At 44.1% G+C, this 23,428-nt stretch overlaps 1 protein-coding gene across 12 annotated transcripts in view; it reads right to left on the bottom strand.

Annotated features, from left to right (window-relative positions):
• KANSL3 (KAT8 regulatory NSL complex subunit 3) overlaps positions 1-23,428 on the bottom strand; it is a 517,274-nt gene that overhangs the window by 43,047 nt on the left and 450,799 nt on the right. For 8 of the 12 annotated variants that reach the window (XM_078666984.1, XM_078666988.1, XM_078666986.1 and 5 more), the window contains one exon: positions 43-214. In XM_078666984.1, the coding sequence (XP_078523110.1) occupies positions 43-214 (172 nt within the window). The remainder of the gene's footprint in view (positions 1-42; positions 215-23,428) is intronic. The other 4 variants (XM_078666991.1, XM_078666990.1, XM_078666992.1 and 1 more) reach the window with 1 other exon arrangement.

Genomic DNA, 23,428 nt, shown 5'->3' with positions numbered 1-23,428 from the left:
CTGAAAATGTCTGTTAGTACAAAGGTATGGCTAGTGCCTCACCTACAGATGCTGTGGAAGCAGTTGTCCGGCTTGATGTTTTCTCAAAAGAGGGACTCTCACCAACCAAGGATGCTCTACTTGCCTCAACCATGGAGGGTTGCAGGGGTAATTTGCTAGAAGATGATGTGTTAATTGTGGGTATCCCAAGAGTCCGATGGATAGAATCTGGAACCTGCAATTGTTAGAGAGAAAGGTACAGGTTACTCATTGAAGAGACTCTAATAACCATACACTTCAGCTCCTGTTCTCTACTTGGGTAAGTCTCTTGCCTGCAGAGGGACTGGGTTGGTAAATAGCGCAAAGCGATTAAAGCAAGGCTAGTTACCCTGCATGCACATTGTCTCTCAGGTGTCTTCTCTCACCCGAACCATTTACCGCCCGATATTCAAGTTCTGCTTCACATCACAATATTTCCTTTTAATCATCCCCATACAAATGATGTAACTGACTAGAGAGCATGGAATGGCAAGGGCACCGTAAGACTAGGGTAACAAGAGTTATTATGATCATTACTTATTAATATGCCTTAAGCACTTTTCTCTGCATGTGTGGAAATACCAAAAAGAAAAGAAAATCTCATGGGAGCCATTAAACGTAAATGATCACACAGAAATAAACATCAGTATTGACATATGAAACTGAGTCGCAGCTCTGGAATGGTTAACATATAATGCTTGCCAAAAGTGTGGAGTGTAGTCTAGGTGGCTTAATTGCATTGGTTCTGACCACCACTTTTTCACTTTCACATGACATTAATTTTTATAGATGTATTCTGTTCCAAGGAAAACCGAAGGATTCTCATACCCTGATTACTATGGAAGGTCCTCCCTATGTCTGAAGTGGAAATTCCAGAAAGGTTTCTAGTTCATGTGAAATTCTGAAACAAAGAATGAGTTAAACAATAACCTCATCGTTTTGGGAACTGTATGGGGTTCCACAGTCAAGAATGACTTCAAATCACTCATTTAAATGGCACACAGGACCACTGTAAAGGCGGCAATCTTCTCGGTCAACAGTTTAAAGTCACTGAATTACATAGGTCAAGTTCTTTTATATGTCCTTTGCAGTTAAATAGAATCTGCATACTTCCAACTACATACCTCCAAAGATGCTCAACGTCGAATGAATAATCTGTCCTTAATGTTACATCCAAACATCTTCAACAACTAGTTAACATATTGATAGCTACTTGTCATTTTCTTTGTTTGATTACCTCAGGATACAAATGTCTCAAGATACATTAAATAAAATAAAATGGGATTAATAGAGATAACTAACAAGGGGTAAGTAATTTTGTAAGAGGATGGGTGAAGTGCACGGTAAACAGTTATGGTAAAAAAAAAGATGGTTAAGGTAAAGCAATGATGGTTAAAATTAAAAAATAAAAAGTTAAGTGAAACCAGAGACACTCATCTTTAAATTAAATTAAATAGTAAGACAGAAAAAGGTAGCTAACAGTGCATAAGGGTAAACTGATTTGAAAAAAAAGCTTAATGCAGAAGGAAAAAATAATCTGAGATGTACCCCAGATTTACGAATTTTGAAGCCCTGAGATTTTGTCAAAAATAAAACAAAAAATAGAAGTCAAATATTAACACAAACAACTTTGCAGGTGCCTAGTGTAATATATTCTAAATGCCTGGACAATATCAATGTAGTCATGAGGATTTATACTGAAAGATCTATAGCTTTGGGTAACAGAGGAAAATGCCACAGGGTTCAAGATCAAAAATACATTGGGCTGGGGGCGTGGTTTGGACGCCAGAGAAGATGGCGGCCTGAATTCTCCTCTCCTCCGTGGCGCCAACTTAATAAAAGATTCCGGTGCTTTCCTGTGGATTCCCTCTGTCCTAAAAGGAACGGCGATGCGGTGGACCACACATAGCACCTGACGAGCCTACTTGGTCACCTCAGATGCGCTCCTGTTGATTGCTGTTGCCGAGTACTGCAGCCGCAAGTAACCCCGTGCAAGTGATCCGAGGCGAGATTCCGTCTGGGCATGCTGGATACGCCCGATCCTCATCTCGACTGACCAGCCTACCGGACTCCACCCGGGTGCGATGATCGGACCGGCTTAGGCTGAGCTACTCACCAGAACTGGCACACGTGTGTATGCGGTGCGTCCCTCGCCAATTCCAGGTACCGAGCGGGCTGCACATAAAATGGCGGATAGCCGCCTCTAAGCCAGACAGGGAATGACCAGCTGTATTATTTGGGCACCTTTGTTTTGAAAAGTGGGACTTAATGCAGGGATTAGTGCGCGGTTACGGGACCCAGCCCTAAAATGCTTATGTGGCGTGTGGAGGACATATACATTTGAGCCAGTACAATCCTTAGCTAACTCCTTGGTCGCGCTTCCCTGCTAAACACGCTCCACAATATATTTTCCTGTTTGTCATTATTGTTCCACACTGAAGTACCCACGTGGTGATTGCTGTTGCCTGACCTCATGATGGCCGACACCACAGACATCTATTACAACTACTAGCATGAAGCCATTGCCTGACCTCAAGATGGCCGACGCCATAGACTTCTATTGCAGCCATTAACATGAGGAAGTGAGGCTGACATTGGATGAAAAGCTAGCTGGATATATGATCGACCACCTGCCTAACTACCTTGGTCTAAATAGCCAAATAGCTAGAGTATTGCTCTGCTCTGCCTAGATAATTCACTGCTCGCTTGGGACATTTCTTGTAGCCCTCACATGCAGTAACACTAGGACTGAACTATCTGTACTATATTTACCACCTATACTTACCGACTTGAGAACGAAGAGTGAGCTCCGACCTCCCTCCGCTACCTATATCCTGGCTGAATACAGCGCCCAGCAATAGCGCCCGTCCAAACTTACTATTGTGCCACCAAGACACTTCATCTGCCAAAGGTGATTTGTCACTGCCGCGGCTACCACTGCCTGCCACCATCGGGGAAAAAGAGGAAAAGAATCTTAAGAGGTTGAAAGCCGACCCGCCGAATCCGGAGTCGCCGACCAAAGGGAAGCGTGATATCAACGCGATGCTGGACACAATATTGCTCAAACTCGCTGAAGTCCATAAAGTAGCAAAATCAACCAAGGATGAGATATTGGCTGTCAGGCAGGACATCAAAGACATCAACGTTCGGCTCTCTGAAATAGAATGTAGAATTAGCCAGCTGGAGGACTCTGAGGTGAAGGTAAACAAATCTCTCAAGGAGCTCTCGATCTCGACAGTCTCAATCAATAGACGCCTAGCCGAGTTGGAAGACAGGAACCGTAGGGGAAACCTGCGTATCTTTGGAATTCCTGAAGGCGCGGAAGATAAGGATGGCTCTTGTATATCCTTCCTGGAGTCATGGTTTGTACAGGCCACCAACCTCTCCTTCGGTAACCCGTTGGAATTTGACCGAGCTCATAGGGTTCCAGGTCGTCTCTCATCAGGCCAAAGGGGTCCTAGGCCGATTGTATGTAAGCCACTCAGATACCACACGTGGAGCAAATCCTGTCTTTCATGCGCAAACATAATCACATACTGTGGAAGGCCAACAAAATATTCATTTTTCAAGACTACTGCAAAGAAACGGTAAAAGTGAGGAAAAACTTCCTGGCTCTCCGGCCAAGATTACGTGAGCTCAATTATCAGTATGGCTTTGTGGACCCGGCGCGCTTCTGAGTGTTGTTACAAGGAGTGCAGCAAATATTTACCGACCCGACCCACCTGAAGAAATTTCTTGATGGCCCGGAAGAATCTTCAATTGACACCGTCACTCCGAGTGCCTCAGGAGCTAACACTTAGGTTTTGTTGTTACTGTAATAGCTTGACAGAAGGCCTTCTAATAATCCTTCCTGTGTAGTTGTTTTTTCCTATGGACACTCTAATGGCGACCGTAGTCGCAAGTACGCTGTATTCCGAACATGCTCTGTAGTACGGTAAGACTCATCTTAAATGTGGCAAAGATGCACCAGACGTTGGACCTTCCTTTAGAACAGCCTAGGATTACTGCCTCTGTTTAAGACTGACTCTATGCTGATTTATATTCCTGTTATTGTTTCTGTTAAATGCTCTTGTTCCTCATGTGATGCTCCCATAATGTGCTTCTGGTCTTCGCTACTGAAACTGTTCTGTCTCTAACGACGATGAGCGGGATGAGCCCAATTGTTGTCAATCGTTGTCATGTATCCACCCTTAGTTCTTCTGATAATTTGAGTCACGGTTGCGCTATGTTCCATAACGTGTTTTCAGTATGCTGAGACGTACTCCCCAAGTGTCATGGTTGAATCAGATATATCTGACGCACTCTGATGTCCACTAGGCGTATTACTTCCAGTCACTGTTCTTTACTTGTATAAGATGTTTCCAGGATATGTTCATTGTACTTATTAGCTTTAGCAGTTCCTTACTCTAAAAGAATGAGCAGGATAAACTCCGTAGTTGCCACGGGGGTAGAGTTGTTGTTGCTCTCCTTCTCCCTAGTCACCATGTTCTTGGATTACTTGAGGGGTGGGTAGGGTGGGATTGGGGTGAGGGGGATGTGGGTTGGGGTTTTGTTTTTATGGATATTTGTATCTTTTTTATTCATATTTTTTCATTTGATTTTGTGTGTATGTTTAAGTAGGTGCTCTTTCCACTCATATGACAGTGGCCGACTTGTATTCTTTTCCACATGTGGTGGTGTACCAGTATCGTGCCGCGTTATTGCCTCCACTTCGCACCAATATGCGCCTAAGCCTGAACTCCTTTGTCCTATACTCCGCAAGTACTTGACACACAGAACAGCGCTTAGTTTTCTCAATGGGATGTGCCATCAGATACACTCTCCCTCATAATATGGCCCCAAACAATAAGTCCATTAAAATTGTGTCGCTGAACGTCAAAGGTATCAATCATCCTATTAAGAAAAGGAAAATACTTGACTATATATAAAAGCAGAAAGGCGATATCATATTACTCCAAGAAACTAAGATTGATTCGCCACAATTTAATTTTATGAAAAATAGAACGTATAGTGAGGTTATTGGCTCTGAAGCCCTAGGTAAAAGAAATGGGGTATTGATTTTAATTTAAAAAAAGGCCACTATAGATGTCCTACAAAGCACTGCTGACACCAAGGGCAGATGGGTCTCGACAAAACTGATGAGAGATAACAAGGAGTTTTATGTAACTAATGTATATGCCCCCAATAAGGATGATCCTGGCTTTTGGGAGGAGTTAAGCTACCACATCAACACGATTCCGGACGATGCTACGCACATCTTAGGTGGCGACCTTAATCTCCCTTTAGACCCTCTGATAGATAGAGACTCTCGCTGCCCGTTTCGCTCAAACAGCTCGCAAAAGGCACTCATTAATCTCTGCACTCGACACAACTTGGTTGATTCCTGGAGATTGATGAATCCCACAGAGAGAGACTATACCTTCTACTCTCCTCCCCATCAGTCATATTAGAGTATAGATTACATTCTCACTTCTGGCCAATCGTCGGCCGATATTGAAGAAACCTCCATTGAACCACGCGTTATCTCTGATCATTCTTGCATCACGATGACACTAGCGGTCCATAATGAGACTAAAAGAGCAAATTTATGGAGATTCAACAACGCGGTCCTGAAGAAAGACGCAAACAGACTAACCATTGAAACAGCCATAAGAGAGTACCTTACATACAATAAAAAAGGGGATACCAATGATCTTACCAGGTGGGAGGCCCTTAAAAGTACCGTTAGAGGGGTAATCAAGATCCGGACAGCAATGAACAAAGACTCCAACACCAACCTAACCCGGTTAGAGCAGGAGATTTCAACTCTAGAGAAAAGGCATGTAATCTCCAAAGATCCTCTTACCTTGAATGAAATAATGAATAAAAAATACGAATATAACAAAATAGTGAGTGAGAGAGCAGGAATCTGGCTTAAGACCCAAAAGAACTTCAGGCTATGTAACGCTAATAAGGCTGGGAAGAGCCTGGCATTTTACTTGAAATTTAAGTTACAACAGACAGCTATTAAGAGTCTGATAGATAAATCTGAGCACCGCACTCAGACCCCACTAACATGTTTGACATCTTCAAAGATTTCTACAGTGACTTATATAGCAAAAATAGAGGGTTAGACAGCTCAAAAGTAGGGAAGTATTTGGAGGAATGTACTCTTCCTTCTCTCTCTCCACAAGATCAGGCTGAGCTTAATCTTCCCATTTCCACTGAAGATATTGAATGCGCAATCAAAACTCTCAAAACCAGGAAAGCACTGAGCCCGGATGAGTTTAGCGCTATGTTCTATAAGAGCTTTTCCTCCTCACTGGTCGAACCCCTCAAAGACCTATATATGGACTTTGCTTCTAGTGGCCAAGTCAACGGTACTCCTGCAGAAGCTATTATTGCGGTAATCCCAAAAGATGGGAAGGATCCGACCTCCCCCAAGAATTACAGACCAATCTCTTTGATTAAGCTTGATTGTAAGATCTATGCTATGATTTTGGCCAAACGGGTCCAAATAGTCCTTCCCAAACTTATCCACCCGTCGCAGGTAGGGTTCCTTAAAAACAGGCTATATAGCGACAATACACGTGCCCTTGCACACATAATAGAAAAAGCTAAGCTGTCGGCCTCACCGACTGTCGCAGTTACCTTAGACGCTGAGAAGGCCTTCGATAAGGTTGACTGGTTTTACCTAGAGGCTGCTCTACACAAATTCAAACTGGGAGAGGACTTTATTCGGATAGTGATGGCTTTGTATTCTAACCCATCAGCAGGAGTAAGAGCAGGGTGAAGCCTTTCGTCATCATTCAAACTGGAACAAGGCACAAGACAGGGATGTCCCCTCTCCCCCTCTCTTTTCCTTCTCGCCATCGAACCCTTTCTTTTGCATCTGCGGGCTAATGAGCAGATCAAAAGTATTGGTTTTGATGGATACACTGTTAAAATAAAGGCTTATGCGGACGACGTTCTGGTAGTCTCTGAAGATGCAGAGTTAGCAATTTCAGCCCTGATGACTTCTATAGCGGACTTCTCCGAAGTTTCAGGGTACAAGCTAAATAGAGATAAAACGAAAGTGAAGCTCCTCAATAACATAGGTGACGAAAGCATTATGGGTAACTCTGGTTTGTTCTGCCAGTCCAAAAGCTTTAAATATCTCGGATTGGAATTTGAAAAGGATCTCATTAGCTCCCTCAAAATTAATGAACATGCCCTCTACAAGAAAATAGCATCCCTTCTGGACGGTTGGACCCTGAAATTTCTCTCATGGTGGGGGTGGGCATAAACTCTGAAAATGATGATTACGACTCTTGTCAATTATCTCATTAGTATGCTGCCCATGCTGCTCTCGGATGACTTCCTAAAAAAGATATACAAACTCTTTAATACCTTTCTGTGGCAGGGCAAGAAGCCTAGAATCTCATTGCGGAAACTCCAACTCCCGAAGGATAAGGGCGGCATAGGTCTACCTAATTTTAGGTGCTACCAGACGGCATACTTATGTAGGCAGGGGGCAAACTGGTTCCAACCTCAATCAGACTACACACCTGTATGGGTTCACATTGAGAAGGCGATAATAAACAACTTACCATTAGCTGCAATAATGACAACAGACACCACTGTCTATCCTCACTCCAGGTACATATTGCTGAACACTAAAAGGGCCCTCCTAACTCTAGAAAGACATTGCACGGTCAAAATCAAAAGGAGCCGATCCAATCTTACATTGCTATGGTTTAACCCGAGCATAAAAGAGGAAAGTAAACATCTTTATTGGGAACATTGGTCTAAGTACGTGTGAACTTAATAAGAGATCTGTATATGGGTTCTGCGCCTCTTCCCTTCGCCACCTTACAATCCCGAATTGGCCTTAAACCCATTGACTTCTACAGGTTCTTACACCTCAAGTCTTTAATAACTGCACGAGCTATACCCCCGCACGACCCCACATTATGCGGCAAACTGTCTCAACTCCTGTCATTGAGTCACATGGTATCCAGGATTTACAAACTCCTCTCCCCTAACCCCCAAAAGACGCACAGGAAGTGCGAACTTCTCTGGGAAAAGGAATGTAACTCCACTAATATGACATTTGACTGGGCAAAGATACACTTGACCCCTTTCTCTAATACAATTTCTCCTATTCTCTCTCAAACCAAGCTAATGTTAATCAATAGAACGTATTGGTCACAAGAGAAACTCTTCAAACGTCAGCTCCTTGATAGCCCACTATGTTGGAACTGTAAGTCTCAGGTAGGCGACTTAGCACACACGCTCCTTTACTGCCCGCTGCTCCAAACTTTTTGGGACAAGATTTATAACTACATTCAAAGAACTTTCCATTATCGCCCCGTCAGAGAATTCGTCTACGTCATGTTGGGGGCCGTGGACCCGAAGTTAATAAATGATAATGACCAACACTTGATGAATCTCATGCTTACACTTGCGTGCAAAGTTGTTTTAAGCAAATGGAAGAGCGCTTCTGAAGTGTCATTTAAAATATGGCAGGAGTGGTTGGCCTCTTTAAGGGGAGCAGATAATGCTACACTTCATTCTTCCCCATGGAGCAAGTCGTATAACAAACTCTGGAGCTCACTTGACACACTCGAATTTGGCTATGATCTACCATAGGACCTGAATAATGTTTTGTGCTACATACCCTGATTTTGTCCTAACTGTGATGTACAACTGTACACCTCTATTATATCAATGTCATTGTCAGATTGCCTCATATGATTATATGCTAGCTACTACCGTCTATTCTGTTTATTTCTCTTTCTTTCCCCCTTCTTTTCTTTCTTCTTTTTTTCCTTTCTAATGTCTCCCCATTTCGTGCTCATTATTTCACTTTTTTCATTTTGTAACTACGAATCATCCGTATTGCCTTATTTATGGTTAATCCTATGTGTGACTTGTTTGCTATGTTAGTACCATACTTATCATTTGATTATTTGTTGATTATGTTGGCCTATGATTGTCATTATTGTATATTTTCTTATTGTATTGTCATCCCCTGCATTATTCAATAAAAAAGATTTGAACACAAAAAAAAATACATTGGGCTGTCTGAAAAGTACTTGTATTATCTGACAGCTCATGACTTTTTGGAATTTTGCATGGAGATCAGAGTAATAAGAGGAGGGTGAAGAAGCTGTAGAAGAACATCCTCATCTTGGAAAGTGTCCCACAAAAAGACAAATCTATCCCATCCATGAAGCGAACATGTGGAATTTAGAGCAGTCCTCCAATGTATTAATTGTCCTCCAATGTATTAATTGTAATTGTATGGAGTAAGAATTCTCATTGGCACTACCAAGGGAGTAGAAGAGCATACATTAATATGCATTAAACTGCTCAGCATATCTGGTCATGTGTTTCAAGCAACTGCCAGATGTGTGGCCAATGAGAAGATTATTTTCACCATTGTGCATAAGTGTAATAAAGTGATTATTTGGGGTGGAAGTTGTCCATCTCAAGGAATAATAACACCATCTCGTAAGATTAAACCGCAAAAGTCACTAAATTAACCTAAGTTCAACCTGTTGGTAACTATGGCTCAAAGCAGACAGGCTTAACTTAATCGAATGTGTAAAGTATTTGTAAAGTACTAAAACAGTAATAAAGTCAATATATCAAACAATAGAAATACCAAACCGAATTAGAAAAGTTGAGCCAATTTTAATGAACCCAATGACATAAATGGAACAAAAACGACAAAAATCCAATATGGGGAACTGGAGATATGAACTTTTAAAGTTTTAAGCTAAGTGTCATTGATAGTCAGTGGAAGCAGTAGACTGGGACTGTTGTGAGATTTCAGACCAACCTCTATGGAGCTCGAAGGGGGTTCATCCCAGTCAAAGACTTTTTTGACTAAGTCTTTTTTATTGAGCTAAAAAGCCTCCAGTGGGGCAAGAATGAAGCTGAATACGACGAAGCTGCATCAAAATCGGACATCTTTGTTGCAAGATCTCGCTGGACCATCCAATGTCCGAAACCTTTCCAAGAGCCAACTTTTCAGGTTTTCTAGAGCATTTCTACTCGATCTTCTAGGACCTCAGAGACTGCAATTAGGGGCCATGACTCACTCAAGGAGAGACAACCAACCAAGTTTCAGTCGGAATCCAGTTGGTACTGGTCAATTGGTCACTTCAGGAAAAAGGCCTCTTGCAGCATGAGGTGTCCCTGTAGCCACACAACAAATAGATCTTGACCCTTGGAGTCCACTTTGTCCAAGGTATATTAATGAGCAGGGCACAGACCACAGGTTCAGTCCTCTTCTAATCTTCAGGAGATCCAGAAAGTGTTCAGATGAGTGTACCTTGGGGTGCCACATTTATGGTCGGCACCAGCTAGTGGGTAGCGGTGATTACGGTCTCTTCCCTAACCAATGGATTAAAAGGTCCCAGGGACAACACTACCCACTTTTTTTCGCAATTCCAGTTTGCCTCACTGCAAGCAAACCCATAGGGCACCGTGCTCCTAAAATTAATTATCGGGAAATGATTTCTCGCTTGTGGCGAGGTTGTGTGCCCAATCAAAGGTGTGTCCAGGGGAATGAGTAGCCCCCTCCTCGTGGTCACTCAAAACTGGTTCTGGGGTAGCTTTCCTTCCACTGGGTTTGCAACCAGCTTGACTAGTGGAAAGAAATGTTAGCATTTGCCAAGTCTCAACTTACTTGTGAAAGGGCAGGTCATTTACAAGTTAATGAAGTTTCTGTGCCACCCCCACTGGTCTTACTGCAGGGGGAAAACACCTCCTCACACCCAGGCCATTGTTTCTGCTGTGGGAGCCGTTGTTACACCTCAATCAATCAAAGTCATTTGTAAAGCATGCAGCTACCTCAACAGAGGTGTCCCAGGACTCAAAAACAGAGACTGAAGAACAGAACCAGCCACTCATATCTTCACTTGATTAAAGAGCCAGGTTTTAAAAATTTTCCTGAACCAGTGTTCAGTCCAGCCATGCACAGATGATAAGGCAAGGAGTTCCAAAGCCTTGCTGTCAGAACCGAGAAATACCTACCGCCTCAACGAACCTTCACAAACCTCCGAAGCACAAAAGTCGCAGCTGATTAGCTCAAAGCTCTCTCCTGATTGTACTGATTAAGCCTAATTCTAAGGTAATGTGTGTACATTTGCCCCTAATGGCTCTAAAAGCCCATGTCAGGGATTTGAACTGAACCCTTCTGGCAACCGGAAGCCAATCGAACTGCTTCAAATGAGGTGAGATGTGATGCCTGAAGGGGACCTGTCGAATCAACCTGGCTGCTGCATTCCATATCATTTGAAGCCTTTGAGTCAAGAAAGCAGGAAGACCTGAATATAAGCTGAATATAAGCTGTTAGCGTATTCCAAACGTGATGTCACAGATGTCACATTCTTCCTCTTCGCAATTAATTATCAAAAACTTTCATTATATACATCAAAGGTCTTACGTAACATAATGGCATACCACAGGCGAAAAGTGGTTATCTTTACATATTTGTTCTGCACAAATCCCACTTGTCAAATTACGTGTGCGTAATTTTTCAGCATATTGCCTTCGATCATAAATACTCCAAAAATATTCCTACTGGGCAGGTCGCTTTTGAAAGATTTTCCTTGCAGTTAAGGCTCTCGACAAACCCATTCACAGCATGTTATAGCTGCGTTGCTGCACAGTACAGAAACCGATCTGGTAGTCCAAACCCACCTGCCAGCTACCAGAATTTCAGCGGATTTAGTCTAACCTGGCTATGTTTTCCCACCCAAACCAGGGAACTCAAATGAGCATCCAAGTCTTTCAAAAGTGTAAACAGAACAGGGCACTTGGGGTTGTGCAACATGCAAAGGCAAAGTTTTGGCCACTAATACTACCTTATGATTGATAGAGTCAGTGTTTTACAAAACTTGACAGAATGCCTGAGTTCAACAACATTTTCCCCATAAGGATCTTTACTATGTCGGTCCATCATTTGTGACCTGTATGCCCAGATACCGAAAACTCTTTGTTTAGCATTTTATACCTAGAGTCAGTAAGTCGAGTTCCTCTAATCTCTGAATTTTACTAAACAAGGAAAGCTTAGATTTACCACAAAAAGAACTGGGCCCGATGTTTAGAGGTCTCTAAAATATACATATGCCAGTTTAAACAGCAAGGATGACAATGGGAAGCTTTGTAAGGAGCCCCTATTAAGATTCCAGTTTCCCAAAATCAATCTATCCTTTCTAACCCTTGTTGTGGCTTCTGTGTATGACAACAGAACTCAGCCTAGAAAATATGGACCAAAATCCATCCTTTCCTTACGGACCATAGATAATTGCAGCACACTGTGCTGATTGAGAATTCCATATCCAATGCTGCTAACGCAAATGCTTTCTCAATAAAGGCAGTGTATGCATTACATGTGCAAACTATTTAATATTATGCCTCATACTCTTTTTTTTCTTCTTTTTTAATCTGCTTATTGAGTATTTTTCAAGTTATCCAGCTTATAAATGACTGATACTTATTTGAAACAGTAATTTTATGCAGTCACAGGGGGATTTGAGTTAGATCCAATAATAATGAGAGAGTATTTGACTGCCCAGCTGCACCCCCTTGCAACTGGTAGACTTGTCCAGCTGCATCTGCCCTCACAGTCTGGCTTCTCCCTCTTCATGCCTGCTGGGGCCCCCCCTGACCTGTCCCCTGGCCCATTTTACTGCTTGGAGCTCCCCCATTCTGTAACTGCAGGACAGCAGCTCCCCGTGCATCGCCTCCTGCTTCGCACCCCGCTGCGTCTGCTGTCTTACCCTGTGGAGAAAACACCACCTCCCCTTCTAGCACCCTCCGGAATAAAGGCCACGGTGCACCCATGCAGCTGACGCGCACTGAAAGCATGCCGTGTGCACGCATGGACCTCACGCTGTGCCAGGACTCCAATCCCCACACCGCCTTTGCTTCACTTTGGACGAACTTTGAGCTCTGGACACCAGAACAACAGCTGAGCCCAGGCCATCGAAGCCCTTTTCTCCTGCCAGAACTGCCACTTCACCAGCACCACAAGGGAAACAACTGATGCCACGTCCATCAGCCACACCACGTCACACACACCCAGCAGCAAGGCCAGAGCAAAAGCGTCTGGAGAGATCAACTGCTTGATGATCAGCACACACTCACTTGGAAAACACGCCAAAGAAACCTGAGACTCCATCACCACCCATCCAGACGCCGTCTTCATCACAGAGAACTGGCTGAACCATGCATCAGCACCCGTCTTTGCCACAGCTACCCCGCCCTGATTCAAGATTGCGCACAAAGATCGCACCAAGGGAAAGGACTACAGCATCGCCATAGTCTACAAAGAGACACTCAAATGCACCACCACCACAGGCGACACCACCCCCTTCATGAGCACCTCATCTTCCACTTCCAAGAGAACACCAAAACCACAATCTAAGGCACCCTTGCCCATAGACCTCTGCGACCCCACCCACCCTTCTGCAATGCCATACACAACTTCATTCTTATCGCCATTGATTCTCATCTGTACATCTTCCTAGGAGACCTCAACTTTCACCAACATGGCTGACCTCCTTGAAAGTATGGCCAACCTCAACTCAAGCAACTGGTCACCGACGCCACACACATCGCAGGACACACACTCAACCCTATCTTCTCAGCCAGAAACAGAATAAATTACACCCACACGGAAGAGTTCACCTGGACAGACCACCACTGCATCCACTTTGTCACCGCGGAACCCCCCCACCACCCCCACCGCCAGCGAAAAACGATGTAGCTGGCCCAAGTTAACAGAGCAATGTTGGACCAACGCCCTCTACTCCCGCCTACCCACCACCACCGAGGACACAGAACAAGCAGTGGACAACTTCACAAACTGGATCACAGCAAGCGCTGATGAAGACGCCCTGAGGAATACCGAACAACCCTAAGAAACAAACACAACACCCCAACGGTTCATAAAAGAACTTAAAACCCAGAAACGCAACTGCAGATGGACGGAAAAAAAGATGGCCCGCCAGTAAAACCCTCGAGGATCAGACACACTTCAAACTGCCCTCAACCGCTATCACCACCTCCTGAAAAACACCTACCCACCTGTACCAATGACAGCTCCAACAACTGCAAGGAACTTTTCAACATGGTCAAGAATTCACTACCCCTTCAGCAACAGAAAGCAACATCACACCCTCGCAAGATCGCTGCTACACCCTTGGGCACTTTTTCCACAGCAAAATCATCAACATCTACGAAGGCTACACACCCCAACCCCCGCCCAGACCGCATCAACTTCCTAACACAGATGGACGCCCACCCACATCAGCTCACCTCATGGGACCCCCTCACCGAGACAGAAATGTCAACCATGAGATCCCTCCACTATGAAGCCCCAGCAGAGCCCTGCCGCCACCATGCTTTCAACCTCAGCAATCAACTCATCATCAAAGAACACACTAAGGTCCTCAACTCATTGATCATCACATCCCACTTCCCTCAGAATTGGAAACACACCAATGTGACGCCTTTGCTGAAGAAACCATCAGCTACAGTCCCATTTCGTTGCTCACCAGACCAAAACCACAACTTCCTGGCCTGCTACCAATCCGGCATCAGAACAAACCATACCACCAAGACAGCTCTAGTCGCAGCCACAGATGACATCTGAATGCTGCTAGACCAGAGAGAAACAGTGGCCCTTATCCTCCTCGACCTCTCTGCAGCTTTTAAAACTATATCCCACCACACACTGATCAACAGACTCCACCAGATTAGAATTCAAGGAGCATCCCTCAAGTGGCTCGTGTCATACCTGTAATAAAGTGCTCTCTTTTTGCATTATTTGCCCCCACGTTCAGTCAAACTGTTGATGTACTTTGAGTGTGCCCTGGGTTCCTGCCAACCAGGTACCAAAGGCTATGTTCTTTCCCTAAACTGCAATAATACAAAACCTAATTGCCACTCTTTGGCCACATGTAGGTCCCTTGTAACTAGTACCACAGGTACCAAGGGCACTTCGACTAGGGAAGACCTGTAAGGGCTGCAGCACTTAGTGTGCCACCCTTAGAGGCCCTACACCTTTACACACACACTGCCTATGCAGGCTGCGTGTTTTGGTGCAGAATAAAGTAAAAGAGTCAACATGGCACACATGCCTGTGTGCCAAGCCTACAAGCCACTGTCGTGTCATAGGTAAGTAACCCCTCTAGCTGGGTGCACTACACCAGTGGTGAGGGTACAGGTGCATGAGCCCTGTACCCCTACAGTATCTAAACCATGTCATAGTAAGTGCAGTACTGCCATTAAGAGTATATGGTGCTGGGAGTTTGTCATTACGAACTCCACAGCACCATGATGGCTTTACTGAAAACTGGGAAGTTTGGTATCAAACTTCTCAGCACATTAAATTCACTGATGCCAGTGTAGGGTTTAGTAAAAAATGCACTCAGAAGGTATCTCAGAATTGTTCCTTGAAAAACGACCTCAGTGCAAGGGTGGCCCAAGTCCATCTACCAGTTTTGCTGCATGGAGGCAAGCAGAGGTGCAACATGTGTGTGCAAAGATTCAGCAAGCCACGTGTAAAGTGTCGCCCCTCTCCCACCCCCATTAACATGAAGGTACTCGAGCGTGAGGTGCATTAGGCAATCCTGGTGCATGTTCCCATGTTGCATCATACTCTTAAATGGAGTAAATCGGGACTGTCGGTCATAAACAAGTATGCTTATCTCTTTTACCGTTATAGTTGCAAGTCTTTTTTTTTTTTTAAACTTTGTCATTTTCCAAATAATAAGAAACAAAATAAAGAATGCATCACATTTGCAATATGAGTTGTACAGTGAGACATATCCATTACAGCGTGTAGGCATTAAGGCACACATAGCATATCTGTCAAAAAACATCCTGACCAATAGGGGTGATAGAGTACACAGTTATACAGCAACGATTCAAACCAAAGGGAATGCCAGGTGTCAGCAAGGAGCAGAGACTGAATCTAGTGACAAATGAAACAGGCAACACATAGGTAATCAAGTGAACTCTCCGGCAAAGCGAGCTTACAGCGTCAAAATCCTAAAACAAACTGTCAGCATATATGTGTCAGGTAAGGAAATCGACGTCCCTCAACCCACTCCCGTTGGAACCACCTGGCTCCCCAACTGGGACTTGCGATCAGCTGTGATCTTATCAATGTAGGAAGCGGTAAGGCCCCCAAATGTCCAAAGGGCGCGAAGGAGCAGGGACCATAGTCGAATACTCCACACAATTGATATTGCAGCAGGCCATACTGCGGAGCCAGGATTTCAAGCTAGGGGATCGTCTGGCACACCAAAGCAAAGCGATTTCTCTCTTAGCCAATAGAAAACCCAATGCGGCTAGTTTGCGGATAGGACGTGGGAAATTCGAAACGTAACCCAAAAGCGCTATCTCGGGGGTGGGAGTCAGGTGGATCCCGAGTATTTGGCTGAATGTAAGATGTATCTGGGACCAGTACTCGCAAAGCAAGGGACAAGTCCAAGCAAGGTGGGCGAAATCGGCGTGGGGGGCTTTGCACTTGGGGCATTGGTGTGGTCTGTCAGGGTCGATTCTGTGGGCTAACGCAGGTGTGTGATACATCCTACGTAGGAATTTAAAATGAATGAGTTTGTGTTTGCTGTTTATAGTTGCAAGTCTTTTGTTCAGAATCTTTACATTTGTTTTTAACACAGTAGGAAACAAAAAATAGCACTGCTGGATCGCGGTATGACTTCGGGGTCAGCATATTCAACGCCTCTTGCTCACAGTGGGTAGTAAGTGGCCGGTTTCCCGTATCTCTTCATAAACCTTGAGTAGTGTATCAGAATTTGAGGTGCTGCCTAATTTAGGCCCACCTGGATACCATTGCTGCATGATTTTTCACCATCTCTAAAAGCACATATTCGATCTCAGCTTTGATAAGTATGGCTTTTAATCGGTTGTGTTTTTCTTTAGTCAATCTGGGCATTCTTATTGAATGAGGTTGTCTGTATCGCTCTGCTATGTATTTTCTACTTTTATCATTTATCCCATCCTGTGTAATCCTGTGCTTCTGTAATTCTGTTGGTGTTTGTCTTGACTCTTTACACAGTGTACCAAGTTTTGGTAAAATATATAAAGAACCAGCTTCCTATAGTCTGTCTCTTGATTTCAGAGAGAGGGAGAGACAGCATAGATTTACCTATGTAAATTGTATTATCTACCTAACCCCAAGTACAACCAGGGTACAAAATGCAGAGAGACCAAGAAGTGTCTGGTAGCTGAAAGTGTTGAGGTTCCTTTTTTCGGAAAATGAAAACTTGCGCTGATATCAGTTAAACATGCCAGAATGCTTTGTGTTGGTTTGTATGCAATCATGTTCTGATGAAAGGAAAATTGGGGCATGTAGACTTTTTATATACAGAGGGACTAAATAGGAAAATGTGTCCCTAATGGCCTATTCAGTTGCACTGCCAATATGATTTGTGATGAGGCTCTTATAAACCACCGTCCGTGTAAGGGTACAGAAGAACACCCCGTTTTTACAATATGGACTCATTCCACTGCTTTGTCAACCTTCACTGGTACTGAACTGAGACCAAAGGGTAAGACTTAGCACTGTTAATAAGATAATGAGGATCATCTATAACAAACTGCCAGAATTTTCCGGTAAGAAGTCTGTATAGAGATGAAAGAAATATGCTTTCTGGACATGTGTTGAGGTGATGAAGCAAGATTTCGCATATTACGCGACTTGCTTGACATCAAGAACCTCGAATAACATTTAATCCTATAATTCAACCTGTACGTTTTACTAATTTCCCTTTATTTTGGGTGTATGTGTATCGTAGTAACGCTTGCCTATGTGTTTACTAATACAAATAACCCTTGTCTCTAAAAATGGCCGCCGCTTGATGGGTTGCTTCTGCGCATGCGTTAGTCACACTCACGTGACGTAGTTGCAGTTCTGGTGGGAAAATGTGCGCATGCGTACTTGCCTCTAAAATGGCTGCCTGTGTCCTAACGTGGTGAAGCTTGCGCAAATGCTTTCGTGTTCTTGTCCGTTGCACTAACTATAATGCCATAGTATGATTTTCAATTTAAGGAGCATAAAGTAGTTACTTATAGTATACAGTGAAATCATTTATATTCTATGTTTTAATTTGTTTTCGCTTACTTTTCATGTACCGCAATATGGGGTGTCTGAATGAGACGCGAACCATCTTGAAAGTCCCTTCTGCGCATGTCGTGCAGCCAGAGAGAAGGCAACCTTGAGCAGTGGAACTCAGCCAGCTGGCAGCCACAGTCAAGATGCCCCTGTGAACACAACCTCTGACCCAGAGGGATGGAGCTAAACTGTTCCTAACTGGATACAAATGTTATTTTCTATTGTATTCTGTCAAGTTTTTCCGTGAGAACCCCAAAATTGCTAGGCGGTCCCATAAAATGCAAATATGAGCTTGTAGAAGTTTGTTCTGATTGGTGTGTTGACCTATCCTACTTGGGGACCAATCGAAATTGGGGATTCTGACACTTGCACATTTGGGGGGTGGTACACTGACCCGAAAACAGTATAACTAGCCTAGGTTTAGCTAGAGAATTTGTCCGACTTGTCTGAATAGCTGACCTGTCACTGACCCAACGCACTCAATAGGTGACTGAATACAGAGCGCTGCGGAGCACTCTGTCCGAATTTGACCATAGACTCTAAGGTTTTACTAAACCTTAAGTGCTGGCGGACCACTTTGCTGGGGAGTTCGCTAACCCAATCGGGGTTCTGACTGAAAGCTGCAGAGAGGGTGGAGCGCAGGCGTTGCTTCCGAACTGCGGGTGCTGGTCGTTCCTTGGTGGTCCTGTCCTGATCCTAATCCTAATCTGGTTTTCCTGTCCTGTCCTGGGGTGTCCATTCTGCACCTGCTGTCCCATAGATGACTGTCCTTCCTTGGGGTATTTCCTGTCCTTAACTGACCCGTGGCCAGGGTTGGTCTGCACACCATTCTAGGTAATTATATAGGGCTAAGAACTCTATACTGCACCTTCTATTTTTCTGTCTTTGCTTTAATAAAGACATTCCTTTGCATACGTAAATTTTCCATGCTTTCCGCAAATCTACTATATGAAGAGTCAATGCATTTATTTCCATAGCGTGTTCCTATGTTTCCCTATCTTTTAGAACACATTCTCTCCGTATTGTTTATATACTACAGATGTGGTTTATAATTTTCTCCTGAAATCTGATTTGAAGTAATGATGCTAGAACTATAGCGTGTTCCACTTTTTCCCCCTCCTATAGATGTATAGGGTTTCCAATCTTTTACTCTTGAAGTATTTCCCAAACAGTAAAATTCTAGTTCGTGATCCATTCCCGAATCTGTTTGGCATATTTCATTTGTTATTACTTTCCTATAGACTCATAAATGGTTGCCTTAGTTTTCTTTCTTTACGGTTATGGGCTGTTCGTTATTTTGATCATTGACTGCCTCTTGGTGGTAAATTGTATGATCTCTGAATCTGAATTCTAGATAAACTTTTAAAACTTTCCAATAGTCTGTGGTTATTTGATGAATACAGAAGAAATAAAAGTCGGTATTGTATTTTGCCTGCCTTTCTTTTACAGCTAGCTCCCTGATCCATTATGATCATAGGTACCCGTAACGGTGGATTGGTAAGTCGGTACATGAGGAATAAATAGGAAGGAACCAGGGTTACTGGTAGTAGAGTTGTTAGGTCACCCGATCAAGGTATATGATAAATTGGAAATATTATGGGCCTGGTACGTGTATAGTGAAATTATATGGCCGGGTGACCTGCGATCTCTATCAGAGGAACTCCAATTTATCTGATGTAAGGATTGCCAAACCTGAGCCAGAATATCAACTTAGACATACCCTCCCAGAGCTTGTATTGACTCCAAGGGACTCAACATTAGTACTTCTTTCAGACTCTCCAAAGAAACAAAACCTTTGACTCAGAACAGAAAGATTCCAAGGGTTTTGAGAAATTGCTTCCTCACTTATATTATAACTGAAATTACTGGTCTTGTGTGGTAATTAAAATGTTCAACCAGTAAAATGGCCTGAGGACCATAGCTGACAATTTTCTTTATGGAATATGCATTGGTATTTGAAAAGGTGAAATTTTTTTTGTTTAATACCCATTAGTTATTTTCTTTGTAGCAGTTTTAACAACCTTTTGATGTCAATCACAGTTTGACTAGTTTTTGTAATGAAAATCAGGGGCATGATAAGATCTAAGGCAAATGGATATTGCAGTCACTGCCCCAGCCTTACAGTAAACAAGGAACCTATCAGTGATTGGATGAAAAATAAACTTTCTATTGCAAAGGCTAATCAAACAGTGTCCTGTTCTTGTTGAACAATGATGACTTAAGCCAAGTTTGTCCTGACAAAACTGCACACAAGGACATGGCCCATTACTACTGACTGTCTATTCATACCTGGTGCTCAATATTGGATAGTTCAACACCTATGACAAGCCGAAATGACAGCCCAGTGAGATAAGCCCTTACTCCTAACATCGGATTGTAATCTGCAGGCCCTGAATTTAAATCACAGCAAGGCCAAAGCAACCTTTTATCCTTCCCTGTGTTATTAAACTGGCCAGTAGCAATACTTGTGACTTACACCACTTTGAAACAGAAAACCGAGTGATTAAGCGCTACATAAAAAAGAAACTGCATAAATTCATCCCATAATTTGAAAATGTGGCAGAGGTTTATCCTACGTTCACTTGAATTAAGGAACATGTTACTTACCCTGTAAGGATCTGTACTTGGCATGTATTGTTGTAGATTCAAATACTATGCATACTACTGCGATCTAGTGTTGAGCCTTGTATGTGCAAGTTGTTTTTCTTCAAAGAAGTCTTTCGAGTCACAAGGTACTGTAACTCCTACTCTTGCTGATAATGCATGTTGCCATGGGCTCCATTATTAGATTGTTTCCCAACACAGCAGGTATGGATGGAATATGAAGCGAAGCGATGTATAGAGATGCAAATGAATGAACAGGGTCTCTACCAACCAGGTCCCCTGGGCTAGTGCTCCTTCCCTAAAACAAACTCCCAATAGTACCCTGGGTACCTAAGGCCTGAGAGCTGAAGACCCACCCTTACTGGGACCATGCCACTGCCCTTGCAGCCTGCATGTCCCTGGCAGGGAGAAATTGACAAAGTCAGCATGGCATCCTGCCTAGGTACCATGCCAGCTAGCACTACCTAGCAGCATAGGTAAGTCACCCCTCTAACAGGCCTCATAGCCCTAAGGCAGGGTGCACTATACTACAGGTGAGGGCATAGCTGCATTAGCAGACATGCTCCTACAATATTAGGCACCATTTCCTAATATTGTAAGTGCCAGTGAAGCCATGAAAACTATTTGGGCTGGGAACTAGACAACTTGAGTTCCCCAGCAGCATCATGGCTTCAGTGAATACAGGAGTGATGCCAGTGTGGGATTCATTGTACCATGTACCCAGAGGGTACCTCAGATGTGCCCCCTGAATCCCTACCGACCCTGGTGTGGTCTCTGACCGTTTGTAGGCAGCCAGCCACCACCAAACATGTTTCTGGACCCCTGGGTAGAGAGCCACTGCTCTCTGGGATGAGACCAATGCACAGCTTGGGCAGAGGTGGCATGCCTCCTCCCCGAGGATGGGCCAGTGCTCGAAGAAGGGAGCTTCAAAGGCCTGACACCTTTGTAATGCAATACCCAGGCTCTGCTGCTAGCAGTAGATGGCAGCCCCTAGTGTACACCCCCCACCTTGGGAACAATTGAAAAGATAGGATGTGTGCCCACCTTTGCCTACCTCACCCCTAAAGTGGAGGGAAGCGAAGTGAAACAACTTTCAGTCTCCACCATCTTGAAGATGGGAGGACCCCTCCAATCAGGGCTAGGTCTATGCCCCCCTCTCCCACGGGAGGGTGGCATACTAGAGGATGTAGTCACCCCAAGTAAGGTGCCCATAAGCCCTACCTACTAATCCCCTAAAACGCCTCCTAAATTGAGTATTTAGGTGGCTCCCCCAGACCTTACCAACAACAAAGAATTTACAGAGTTCCCCGGAAAAAGTCAACTAAATGACTAACGTGAACCTCTCTCTCATATTGGGTTCAACAGAAAAAAGTGAATGTTGTGAACCCTTTACGGAATTTGGGGATGCCTCACACAGGTCACCGGTTGGACGACTATTGTCATCCCACCCGGCGATCGTCCAGCGTCATCATCGGTATCCTGCCCCTGCGACAGACTGGCGGTGCAATGCCTGTCGGGCAGCAACGGATGCTGCACTTTGGCGGGGTTCTTTTATTCCTTAGCCAAAGGGTGTGTGAGTGTGAGGGGCCTAAAAAAGTGCAATAGTGAGCGTGAGTGTGGTCTAAAAAAAGTCAGTAGAGTCCATGGGGCAAAAATTTAATGATATGGCTCACTGCTTTATTAAAAGGAACGATAAGGGGTATTGAGGCGGGACAATTAAAGTAATCGGGCCTCATTCAACCCTTAGTGAACGTGTGGTCAACATGTTTCTTGCCACTCAGGCAATTCATCAGGACCAAAAAGAAGCTCATATAATTGCTACAGATCCCTCAGTAATCAGAGGAATCAAGTATACGACCTGGTGTGTGTCGTAGGGACAATCCTTCGTCCAGTCCCTCCCAAGAGCTAGGCAAGGAAAAGGAGAAAGAGTGTTATCAGAAATATAATTAGAAATATGTCTATGTTCCCCTAGCTATCGTTAAATGAAAACAAATAACATGCTAGTGATGCATATCGGGGTGTAGATGGGTTTGTGAAGACCCCATCGTGGAGACACTTTTGAGTGAGAGAGACGGTCCGAATACCTCGTGAAAGAGGAATCACCACATTTTATATGTGTGAACAGTGCTCATTAAGCCGGCATGTGATATGTGTGCCCTGGAAATGGCTCGCACAGTGGTCTATACCTATATCGTCTATCGTGACATGCCATGCCTAAGTTTCATTTAGAGCAAGCAACTGTAAGTGTGCACATTCACACACGTAAAATTACAATTATAATTATTTCAAGACAACCAGAAGAACGAGAACCACATAGACACTCTCGCTCAACAGATCAATGGCAGCCGCAGATTGGCGCCTGTGTAGTGAAAAAGCCTTAACGTGAGACATTCAACACGCTGGGGACGGTCGCCATGCAAACCTTACCCGTGATCCCAGGGTCGGAAAGCTCTCACGCGCTGACCTGGTGGGGCCAGAAATAGGTTTACGGAACCTGAAACGAGTAAACAGTGCCGCCAAGTCAGGGGGGTGTTGCTTAGCGGAACGGCTCATCGTCAACTGTGGTCCCGCAGAGGGTCCGCCACGGCGATCGGATAGAACCGCTCGCGGGGGTCCTTGCATGAATCAGTGCGCCTTACCTGGTAATTGCTGGCAGAGGGCGTCTAGTCACCTACCCCTCCCACA

Source organism: Lissotriton helveticus, chromosome 11 (assembly GCF_964261635.1).
Source record: "Lissotriton helveticus chromosome 11, aLisHel1.1, whole genome shotgun sequence".
NCBI lineage: Eukaryota > Metazoa > Chordata > Amphibia > Caudata > Salamandridae > Lissotriton > Lissotriton helveticus.
The sequence above is the reverse complement of the archived record's forward strand: the minus strand, read 5'-3'. Positions and strand labels throughout refer to the sequence as shown.